General features: G+C 48.5%; 1 protein-coding gene across 1 annotated transcript in view; it reads right to left on the bottom strand.

Moving 5' to 3' along the window:
• Positions 1–1,435: 1,435 nt before the first annotated feature.
• TNNI3K (TNNI3 interacting kinase) overlaps positions 1,436–12,171 on the bottom strand; it is a 73,423-nt gene continuing 62,687 nt past the window's right edge. Inside the window, exons 22-25 of the mRNA XM_010169098.1 lie at positions 10,637–10,696; positions 8,900–9,069; positions 5,286–5,365; positions 1,436–1,517 (exon numbers count right to left, since the gene is read on the bottom strand). Of these exons, the coding sequence (XP_010167400.1) occupies positions 1,441–1,517; positions 5,286–5,365; positions 8,900–9,069; positions 10,637–10,696 (387 nt within the window). The 3' untranslated portion in view covers positions 1,436–1,440. The remainder of the gene's footprint in view (positions 1,518–5,285; positions 5,366–8,899; positions 9,070–10,636; positions 10,697–12,171) is intronic.

Genomic DNA, 12,171 nt, shown 5'->3' with positions numbered 1-12,171 from the left:
TCTCCCCCACTGAATTTTTTTTAGAAAGTGAAACAAAACAAATGAAGGAACACCTGCAAACCTTGGTAAGTGAAATCTTTCCTATTTTTATTGCTTCAGGGTTGTGAAATTAATGTCAGGCATGGAAGATGCGAGTTGGCAGAGCCTCCTACGCATCTATAGTTTGTGTTTCACGCTACATGATGCTTCATCGCAGACCGTGGTTCAGGGATCAAAGTCGTAGCAAACCAACATCCTGAGTAACATCCACAGAGCAACACGTAGCAACTGTGAACACTGATTTCTACTCAGCCAAGAAGACAGTTGTGTCTTTGAATCCAGTTAGGGAATAGTATCACAGCAGGATGTCTTACAGCTGACTTTGAAAAAAGACCCAAGAAAAATAACAGCGTAATTAACTCTGTAATTGCTTCCAGAAGAAGAGTTCAAGTTCTCCTGCTCTATTTTTTTTTTTAATTTTCTTAAAATTCCAGTGATCAGAGTTGCTGTTGCAAAGCCTGGTCGTGGCACACATCTAGCTCAGCACCTGCTAGCTGGCCCTCTGCTGCAGCTTTGCTTTGAGCCAAAGATGCAGCTTTGCACTGTGTTAAGATTGTTATTTTTGTGACACAATTTTGCATATTTTCCTTCTGGTTTAAAGCTTGCTTTGGAGTAACTCTGTTTCTTTTTGTAAGCAAATGTCTAAATGAAAGCTTACACTTTTGGGGAAAAACAATCACTCCAACCAAAACAAGAAAACACAAACGTCTGGAAGAGTACAATGAAGGTGGCCACCCACATATCTCTTTTTTCTCAGGAAGCAGGAACGCACCCAAAGATCAGGGCTCTGAAGAGCTGCAGCCATGGGGCTGCTGTGCTGGGGACCTGCCTGAGCCCATGGTGATGAAAATGAGACACGGGATGTGTCTGGGACTGCGGGGAACTCATAAAAGAAGCTAGATATGGTTCAGAAGTTGGGAGCAGGAACAACCCTGCCTCCACAGGGGCCTGGATGGCTGTGGCGAGTGACAGGCTCCTCCTCTTCTTGACGAGGACTAGGCTGGTGGTTTCCTGGCTACTGGTCAGGGAGTGGCTGATAGCCCCATGCCTTAGTGAACCCAGCTAACAAAAACTTGCCTTGGAGCTCTGAAACTACAACATATGCTTTATTACTTTCATCTCTTCAAATTATTAATGCTCGACACGAAAGTGCTGCATTCCTTGTGGACATTGACTTCGTAAAAGAATAGGTGCACACCACAAAAAAAACAACCCTCAAGCAGGTCAGCAGAGAGAGGGGCTAGAGCAGAACTTACGACAGGGACATTTGCCATCAACAAATCAAGCTGTTCGGTTTGGAGATCTTCAGTGTCACACACAGTGCCTGGGAGCTGGGCTGATACGGTGAGAACTGTGGCTCCCAGTTGATGGTGAATCCCTGTGGGCAGAGGGTTCATCCCGTCAGCTGCTTTCTTCAAAGCTGCCACTGCTGCTGCAGGAATGAAACCTCATGGTGCTCATGGGGTCCGACACGTAGCCTGCAAGACGCAGAGAGAAGTTCACGTGTGGTTCTCCACAGCAGCGGTTCTCCCCCACCCTGCCCCTCAGTGACAATGTCAACAGAGTAACGTGCGTGTCATGTTGAGCTAAATCGGCACAGATCACTCTGATACCTTTCTGCTCTCTGCAAATCTCCATTCAGTATCATCTGCTCAGGAAGTGAGCAGATAGGAAGTGAACGGACCCTGTCATTCCTGCAATGATTTCACAATAATCAAGCACAAAGAAACTTTGGTGACTGATATAAAAACACAAATCTCAGTGTTTTAATAACACAGTGGGAGTTTGCTCTTTAAGAAAATACCTATTGCCCTTTCAACTAGAGCTTCGGAGGGCTCCAAATAAACATTCTGATAAGTGTTTTTAAAACATTTTAAGCCTTGACACAACTAAACAGAAAGCAACTGCTCCTGCCAGCACTGTAGTTCCAGCCGAGCTGCTCCAACAGTGCCAAAGAAACCGTTTCTCCCTTTACACGGTGTCATTGCTCAGCTGCTCCCACACTTCTTGTTTTGCTTTATAGCATTAAAAACCCAGTGGAGCCAACTCAGATTTCTTGGTAACTAGGACTGTACAGAGATACTGAGATGCTCGGGAAACAGGAGAGCAGAGAAACTAGAACATGACAACCTTCTTTGGGGCAGGGTGGGGTGGGAGAAGGGTTAGAAACCATTGCTGAGGCTCCTGCGGGCCAAGTTCCTATTGCCAAACACAAAAGACACATCTGTGTGAAATGAAGACTCAGGTGATTACAGCAGCGCTGACCATGACATCCCTAAGCAGCCTTGGTTTATCTCCTCGTTGTGACGCACCAAGCTTTGAAAGCTGGCAGCAAAGCTTTTCCCCAGGGACCCTCACTCACACCCTACGCGTGTGGGGTCTCGACTCTGCGGCTGTTCTTGCACGTGCTGGATGTGCCCCTGAGGTGACGGCAGCGTGTGTCATTGCTGATGCCAAAGCCACGGTGTGTCACCGTGTGTGTGAGGACCGATGGTCTGCGATGGGGAGTGGTACAAGAGCAGGACACACTTTTGAGGGCTGAAGAGATCCTCTGTATCTGCCTTGTGTGATTTCACTGCTTTCAACCTGCCCTTTAACTCACAATTTGCAAAACTTCCCATGACGAGCAGGTCCTTTGCTTTCACTGAAGACGTCAGGGCTGTGTTTATTTGTAGCATTCCTATTTTCAGTGAAGAAAATTGTTCCTTATCAGAAAGGCTCTTGCAGGAATGGGAGCCGAATGCTTTTGGGGCTTTTACTGAGAAAGGAAGAAGTGAATGTATTCTTGTTTACAGACTGCAAGTGCAAATGAGGGTAATGGAAAACATTAGGCAAAAACCAAATAGAAAGAAAGAAAAAAAAAGATAAAACTGGATATGAATGGGGAGAGACAGCAGTGAAATGGGTTTATGTGGCATAAATAAAGTGTGCAAATATTTGCGGTCATTAGACTAAGGACTCATGAAAAAAGGGCTCATGGCTCTGTCTTCTGGTGTGCTGCTGTGCATTGCAATGGCTTGATCCCTCTGCCAGGGTCTCAAAGCACAGGATGCAGTCAGGACAGGGCCTGGCTGGGCAGCAGAGCGTAGTGGTGGGGCTCCAGAGCAGCTGGGTTTGGTGCTTTGCACAAGGGATGGGGATTCTGCTGTTCCTCGAGATGCAGATCCTGGTGACACTGCAGGACTCAGCTGTGAGCTGCCCGAGCCCACTGCAATGGGGTATGTGGTGAGGAGCAGCTTTTCCAGCCCTGTTGTGCCAGGGAGCTTCACTTTTCTCTACCACTCGGCTTTGTCCCTTGTTACCTGAGTCAGCGCAAGGCTGAGCTGGGCTGGCTCCGGGCTCTGCTCAAGCTGTGCTGCCCCACGGTTCTGCGACCCTGGCCAGCAACGTGCAGGGCTGGCTGGGGCCACCTTCCTCCCCACTTGCATGGCCTGGTGCCCTTCTGTGGAAATGATAATTCAAGGAACAAGTATAGTTGAAAATAAATCTTGAGGTCTTGTGAGTGGAGTCTGAAATCACTGCTTAATCCCACAGCTGAAATGTAGCCATGGAGAGTCTGTTCTCCACCAGCCTTTCAGTCCCCTGTGTCCCTTTTTAAAACAGACAACCCTTGAGCAACCCTCTCCTGCCTTGCCTGGATGGTCTTACTCCAGGAGTTCACTAAACATTTCTGTTTTCTTCTTATTTTTGTCTTCCTCAAGTTTCCCAGTTGCCAGGTACCTGATGAAAGCTGTGCCCCAAGGAACTGCTCTCTGCAGCTGTGGAGTCCACATATGACAGCTAATAACAAAGATTTGGTTCTTTTTTTCAGTTTCAAAGGTCATTACCTCACGACTCATTATGACAACACCACTGCTGTTAGCCTGTACTCAGTAAATATTTATATGACCAGGTTTGCTCTTTTTCTCACCCCATTTGCTCAGTTCAGAGGAGGAGGGAGTGCAAGAGTCATGCAGAGGCCAGTAAAAACCAGCAAAGATGACAAGTTGGTGAGCTTCTGATACACGCTTCAGGCAGAACAAAACACTGAATTCTCCTGATGACAAAACACGTTGGAAAGTGTCAGGAAAGGAAGCAGATGCCAGGAGAAGAGTGGAAAGTCCCCAGAGCAGGGGACAGCTGCAAACTCGGAATGAGGATGGCAGCACCGTGAAGTCAATGGGTCCACTCAACGCAGTTGCCATTTGAATGCACAGAAGAACGTGTGTAAGCACAGAACGTACAGAAAAACATGTTTTCCTTGCCCGTACTCAGCAGGTGTGCCTCGGAGAAGAGAAATGGAGACTTTACACAGCACAAAACCTCTGCTGACACCATCCTGCCAGGACTCCGGGCTGCCAGCGACCATGGTGGATGCGGCTCCTGAGGGGTCTGTGTCATCCATCAAAGCCCAGCCTGACTCCTGGGTACGGAGGATGTCACCTGTTCTCTGTCCTGTCAGCCTCACGGCTCCTACCGTTTTTGTTTGCCTCCTTCGTCCATCACATGCCAAAGTCTGACGCGAGTATTGATGAGAAAACCCTTCCCCAGCTTTCTGAGCACACGTGGCTGGTACAGGCAGCCCAAGGCCCAGCTCTGCCTAAAACTGCTCCAAGCTGATAACCACTCTGTGCTTGGCAAACGCAAAGAACCAGGCAGAGAGTCTGTGAGTTGTTTAGAAAGGGAGGGCGAGAAACAGACTGCCAAGGAGCTGCCTGCAAGACAAGACCCGAGCAAAGGCTGTTTAGCCAGAGAGGTTTACTGGGGACAATGGCAAATGCAGGGGCTGGGAAATGCTGGAAAGCTGTTTGTGTGGCAGTGCACGAACACACACTCGAGGAAGGCAAGAGGAGGGAGCAGCCACAGCATCTCTGTTCTGGAGGGGAGCAGAGAGACAGGATGCCTTCTGAGAGAGGAGTGCAAATGGTGACAAGGGTATGTTGTGTCATCTTATGCTCCTGTGCCACTCCAGAAATAGGATGGTCTTGCACACCTTTTGCAGCAGCAGCCTTGAGCATATGATGCCTCATCTTCTCCTTATTCACAGATCCACGCACGTCAAAGAAAAGACCATCCCAGCTCCAAAGTGTGAAAGCAGCTGTGAGCTGCAAGGAGCCCAGGTGAGACCTTGCTGGCTCTGCTGACTGGAACCAGCAGCCTCCCCTGTACATCATTTTTCTCATGAGACTTTTGGTGCCTCAGGAGCCTGTAGCTACGCGCTGGTTAACCACACCAAGAACTCGGAGGAGTGTTCTGCATTAACTCACCGTTTTTGTCGATTGGTGGGTACTGGAAATTTCTTCTCATGTCATCCAAAGGCAGACCTAGAGAAGGGTGTTGCCCAGTGCTGCAAATGAGATAGGAAGTGTCAGTTTAGCTCAGGCTGATGAAGTCACGTCTCCAGACCATGAGAACTTTTTCTAGAGAGCTAGAAGGAAAAGACAGTAACATGAAATACATCAGCCTGATGCTCAGCCGCTGGCATCTGCAGTGAACAAAAAGCAAGAAAAAGTTATGAAGCAAGAACATGAATCACACAACTGCTCATGTTTTATCCATTCACCAGGCTGGTCAGACATGTTAATGTCACTGTGCAAAGATACAGAGAAAGGACAAACCCCAAATATTTCTCACCTGGGTTAGTTGAGAGCTACTTAAATAAGAAAAGACTATTTTTCTGCAGAAGTTGGACTCTGTGGGAAACTTAAAGGTGTAAAGAAGTAGAAAATCAACAGTTAAAGGCTCTGTATGGTGATAAGCTCTCCTGTCAGACAGACAATTAAAATACTCTGCTATTGCATCCCATTCATTAGGGACTCCTGCATCCGCTAAACAGACACTAAAGTTATGGGGAGAGAAGCAAAAACCAACGGCAGTGCCAGACTGTCTGACTCAATGCATGGTACACGGAGATTTCCTCAGACCAATTGCTGCTACCATGGTGTGGAGTTGCACACAACATGAAGTCGTTGGAGGGGATGGAAAAGGAGGCAGCTCAGGAAATAGAGTCCAGCCGGGGAAAAAGCCAGCGTGACCTCTTCCCTCTGAAAATGCCCACGCTTACGAAAATGAAACCATAAGAAACAACTGTTGTTAGGAAGTGAAGTCATTAATCATCTCAGTGTGTTGTATAATTGAAAAACTACTGAAACTGTGGAAACCATTCCCTTTTTGTTGAGTGTTGTGCCTCTGGGTGAGTCTATCTGGGTGCTATTTATAGATTTGAATGATGTTATTTTGTATAGCAGAGCAGTTGATAAAAGAATCCACCTTTACACAAGCGCTGGGGTTAGAGAGCAGCCCATCTTGGTGGGGTAACAAGCCTCTGCTGTGCTGGGAGCACTGAATTACACTTGCAAGTGCCCCGTCTCTCTCTCTCCCCTCTCTATGCTAACACAGAGATGTCACTTTCTTATTCCTTTCATGCGAATCCGTTACACTCAACAGCAAAACCCTGTCCTCTACAGAAAATAAGTCTCGTTGACACTGCCTTTGTCCTGACCTCTTTGCCCACCTCCATGTCCTGCTCCAGCAGCGTGTGACAAAAACAACGCGATTTCTAGGAAACCCCATTTTGCCAGCTGAAGGTTTCAGGTCTGATCTGTATTTTCATGTAAAAGATTTCAAGGTCTGTCTGCAGGGTTCACCTTCTGCCTCTTCCTACCAGCCCCTAAACAGGCAGAGGATTGATCTGGTTTGCTCCTCTGTCCCAGCTCCCCATTTTAGCTGATGGTATTTCTGGTCTCCTCTCCCTGGTGAGCAGGAGCGTATGGAGAGGGCTGGGCTTGCTCTGCTATTGCTGTTTCTGGCTGCTAAGTGGTGCTAAAGGGTAGAGTTTAGTCTGAGTGAACCCCTCTTCTGCCAGGGACTCAGAGCACCACTTAATTTTCACAGCACTCGCTCCCCATGGGACAGTGAGGGGAGATTGCGAAATTTGCCCTCAAGACCAGGTCTCCCAAGCCATAGGGTAGACCACCTGGTATTGACTTATCAGTATAATAATGCAGAGAACCCACATGTGGCTTTGCCTTAAAAAATTATCGGGAGTTCTTCTTACCCTCCTATGCTCATCAATGGAAGGATACACAATTTTTAGGATGTGCTCTGGTAGGAACAGCCCCAGCAATGCTGACTCCAACCAGTCTATGTGAGATGGAGATCCTTTTCCTCTTAAAAGAAAAGGGACTTGGCATTTGTATCTTCTGCCTCTCTCCCTGATGGGACAGTCCAGTTTCTTTCTGTCTGTCCCTGTCCTTGGCATGGACACCGTCACCTGCCGCCCTCCCCAGCAGCCCAGGTTTGTGATGGGCACCGGGGACAGCACCAGCTGTCTCCTGGTGCTGCCACACGGTCTGCCAGCAACACAACCCACTTCATCCATTCAATCGTATCACAGTTTGAGATCAAGATGAAAAAACCCCAAAACTAAAATCCAGACCTGAGAAATACAACATCAAAAAGTGGCACCTCTTCAATTACTTTGCTTTTCTACCACAGCTGCTCGCTGGGATCACTCGTCTCTCCCCATGTTTTATCTTCATCACAAGCTCTTACACTCAGGGAACCAGGTGTCCTTCCTGCCCATAAAACTCCCTCTCATTAAATAAACTCCACTACTACTAAGAATCTAATACAGGTGAGGGCACGTTAGAAAATGGTTTTCAAACACTTGGTCAGATACAAGCTATGCGCTCCATAAAGGGGACATACACATGTCAATGTGACAGCAGACAAACTTTCTCATATATAAAAATCATAATGGCATTTCAGTGGGAAATTTCTTCCCAAATTTGCTTATTTCTAGGATTTTCAGCTGGGTTTTCCCAAGCATGTCCTATTCATCCTGATCAGGAGGACATGTCTGCCTTGTATGTTGGCAGAGATAACAAGCCATGCTTGTGATATGAGTCAGCAAACACACTTATCGCATTCATGCAGGGCTGAGATTTCCACTGAGAGGTGAGCTCACTCGGGACCCTTAGAGGACTGGCAAGTCTTGTCCTCCTGTTTTGATGTGACACATGAACACAGCCTTCCTACTTTTCAGACAAAGCATAGAGGTTACACTGCCTTCAGTATAACAAACTGCTCTGTCAACCACAAAAAAGCTGCAGGACTCTGCTCCCCTAAATGGCACCACTGCAAAGAAGCAGCTGTGTGAGCAGTTCTCCGAAACATGCCCAGTGTCCGGTCAGGCTCTGTGCTGCCTGATGCCTCCAGCCATGGCATTTGGAACTGAAATGCTGCCCATGGTCCAGCCTGGGATTTCCATCTTGTCACTATTGCTACAGACTGAAATATTTTTTCTTTATTATTATTTTTTTTTCCAAATTAAATTGTGTCTTTTAGCTTTTCTTTGGTGAAATTTTCCAAACTGAAAACACACTGTGATATAAACACTGCCCTGCCCGGACCCGCTGGCAGGTAGTGAGGGTACATCCATCTAAAGACCAGTCATTTCCATCCCCTTGGATGGGCAGTCATGGGTCTTTGTTTCATGGGATCAAGCAGTGGTACTGTGTGTAGAGCCCCTACATGACAGGACTTGATTTTCTACTATCTTTATGTTACACATAGTGAAAAACGCCAATGCTGAGCCATTGTCCTGGCAGCAGGATGCTTCCAGAGCATTCAGATCACCCCGACACCCTGTGCTGGGCGGTTTCAGGAGAAGCCAAGCCTGCAGCAGCGCTTTCCCCTGGCCCTGGCAGGGGATCAGCCCTGGGCTGTTCCTGCCGCCACCTTCCCACTCCCCCGGTCGGGCACAATCCCTGCTGCAGGGACCTCCCGCTCTGGGTGCCTGAGCTGCGCGGGCTCGGGGAGGACTCTCTGATCCCATCCAGGATGTGTTCTCCTCGGCCCCGTGAGGACTGGTACTCACCTCTGTGACCAGGCGGCGTAAGCTCGTGCATTCAGTGCATATTCCAGTTCAAACCGGCTGCGCAGCGCTGCAACGTGGCTACGGCCGGGACCTCCGCGTGCAACGAGGCAGTCCGACGATGAGGAGGGAGACAGAGAACCGCTGCTGTTGCTGGAGGCTGGAGACATTAACTGGATTAAAAAAAAAAAATTAAAAAAAGGTGGCACTGTTATTACATATTGACAAGTCTTTCCTCAGCTCTTTCTCATAAATTGTGTCCCCCACGTTTCCTTTATAGTTTGGCTGAAAAAAGCAGTTCCTCCTGACTTGGATCAGCTGAGGAGAGCTGGATGTTGCCTGCCAATAAACCCGTCCGTTTGTCATCACCCAGGTTGGGTGGCTCTCCAGAAGACACCCTTGAGTTCAGCCATGAGCTGTTTGGCTCACGAGCACCCACCGTCACCCCCTCCACAGCACAAGCCACCAGCCGAGGCTTTCCCACTGGTGCTAGGAAGGTGGGATCACAGTGGGGACATCCCCCTAGGTGTCCCAGGGCAAGGTTCAGACTGACAGGGCAATGCAATGGCACAGCACCCTGTGGGCTTGTACACATGGGCCACTCACACGACAGGCACCCGCAGCAGCAGGGACCTGGGCTTGCTGGCACAAAAGGTCTCTGCTGCTCCTGGTTCCAGGGATACTCAGAAGCAGAAATGATTTGCTGAGGCAGGAGATGAAAAAAGAGATGAACTAGAGGGAGATGGAGAGAGAAAACTCTCCGTCTTCATCCTTCATTGGCTGCAGTACTTAACTGACTAGAGATGTTGTTCCTTAAACCTCCTCTTAAACCAGGCTTTGCCCTGGATGCAGTGCAGCTTAGGTCTAACTCCCCAGCTAAATAATGCTTTCTTTTTTTCTTTTTGCATGTAAGCTCTTGCCCCAGATCTCTTCGTGCATGCACTGCTGCCTGTGTACCATAGAAGTCAGCTCTCCCATGAGATGACACAGTTTGGTGTGATACAGTGCTTCACTTTTCTTTTTTTACACTTAAAAGCTTCCACCTACGCACAGAGCAACCAGCTGCAGCCAGAGCATGAAGAGATGTAATAGATTGTGGGTGTCTTTTCTGACCCTTAAGCTCAAGAGCAGTGATCCATTTTAAAAGGAGGTTGGTTTTTCGTTTGGATAGTTTGGTTTTTTTTTCAAACTCTTACATGCACACACACAGAAACACACAGGGAAAATATAATTTCAGGAGCTGCAGCCCTGACTCATTTACTTTCTGTTTGACCACTTACCTTACACCAGGCTGAAGCTGACACATCCATCTGTGTCACAGCCACAGCCCAAAGCAGGAACTGCCTTTGCGTTTGTCCTTCTGATGTTTCCTCTTTTTACCTTTCTCCCGAGGGTCCTGGCCAGTTCGACTTTTCTTCTTTTTAAACCAATCAGTCTTAGTTTAATGGGATGAGTGGGAGTAAAAAATTCTGCCCAGGACTGGCAACCCTGGTCCCACTCTCTCTCCCGTGTACCTCCCTGCGCAGCTCCTGCACCCAGAGCAGTGTCCGCCCCTGGCAGCCCTACAAACCACATCGACAACGAGCCTCGGACACGCAGGTTGGCTGGGGACAGGAGGGAGCAGCTCCAGAGCTCAGGAGCTCCAAGGCCACCCCTTTCTTCAGCTCTGCTGCCCTCCCCACGTGCACTCCTGACCACGCTGCACACACGGACACTCCGCAGTGGAAATAAGCTCCTTACCTCAATATTGCACAGACATTCTTCTAATTTTGTGACCACTTCTGAAAACTCTGGTCTCCCCTGTGAACGTTATAGGAAAAACAGAGCTGTGTTAAAAACAGGAGGGGGGCATATCTTCTGCGATTATAGTGACTCATGGATGAATCACAGCTCCCCTCCATTTCCCTTTCTCCGAATTTCATGGCATTGCTTTCAGTCTGCTTGGGAATCCGATGGGAACTGCAAGTTCAGTACAAACCAAGAAGTGCGCGTATAATGGCTTTAACTGCATTATTCTTCTCTTTTTCTGTAACAATTAGATTTGAGCTAATAATGACTAGATCATAAGATCACAAAAATACTAATAATAAATTCTTGGCTCTGCTTATATATTAGGAATGCTTCCTCTTTGCCTCTAAACAAGACTTCGAAGAGCAGAGGACAAGCTTCTGACCAGCACTGCACTTACAGCCACCCTCTTCCTTCCCTTGCTGGTGTCCTGGCATCGCTTCACCTGCACCATCACCACAGCTCCCCACGCCTGCCTGACCCACTGGACACATGTCCCCAGCTCCATGTGCCTTACGTGGCCACACTAGGGACAGGATCAGGCAGCTGAGGGGAACAACAAATGTACCTCCTTCTTCTCATTGCTGATCAATACCCTGTTCCAGTCTTCCTGGGAAGTTCAGGTTTCACTAAACCCTTGCATACAATGGTGTTTGACAGAGGAGGACTAGGGATATCTTAATTAAGTAACTGTTAAACGAGCTCCTTATTCCCATCACTGCATCTTCCTCAACAAAATTGCCTGCAAGAGGCAGGCACAACTTCAGAGCTTTAGGACAAAGTCCTGCAGCCCTCACACCTGAGTGACAGCAGGGGTATAACACACACCAATAAGATTTCAGGTTTTAGCCCTTTGTGAGACAGTAGAGTATCAAAATGGGTGTTAAATGCTTTTCCTTCTCAAAAGGGTGAGAAGGAAAACGACTAGTCTGTTTTCAGTTCCATAGACTTGTCCTTGTCTACAGTTACATAGGAAAAAGAGGGAGAAAAGTGTCTTTCCAGGTGTCCACAGCAGTGTCCTGGCTGACGCGGGCTCCTGTGGTTGTGGGTTAGGGCAGGGAGACAGTCCACAACCTTCTCCCACCTCTGGCCACCAGCCCTCCCTCCCTGGAGCAGAGGGTCGCTCCCCCTGTGATGACCAAGAGGAGCTGTGACGGGCTGCTCTGCTGCTCCCTCCTCCTGACTTAGGCTGCCAGCCTTGCTGCCAGGGTGACAAGCTGGGGCAGAGGGGCAGGGTTTCTTCATGGGCATGTGTCAGTCCCCTGGTGCTTCCTTCCTCAGCCAGCCTTCACCTCCTCCTGCTCTTCTGACCACCTCATCGTTCTGCCGCGTGATGCCAACCACTGCGCTGAGACCCTCCGCTTGAAACATCACTTGGGAAAGTCGGGGTTCCCACAGCATCTCGGGCTCCAGTGAGCACCCCTGGGAGTGACTCACACCTAGGGCAGCCCTGGGGAAATCTGCCACGGCACAAACTCCCTGCTGAA

The sequence above is a fragment of the Antrostomus carolinensis genome, unplaced genomic scaffold (assembly GCF_000700745.2).
Source record: "Antrostomus carolinensis isolate BGI_N321 unplaced genomic scaffold, ASM70074v2 scaffold25435, whole genome shotgun sequence".
Taxonomy (NCBI): domain Eukaryota; kingdom Metazoa; phylum Chordata; class Aves; order Caprimulgiformes; family Caprimulgidae; genus Antrostomus; species Antrostomus carolinensis.
Note: the sequence above shows the minus strand (reverse complement) of the source record. Positions and strands in the feature narration are given on the sequence as shown.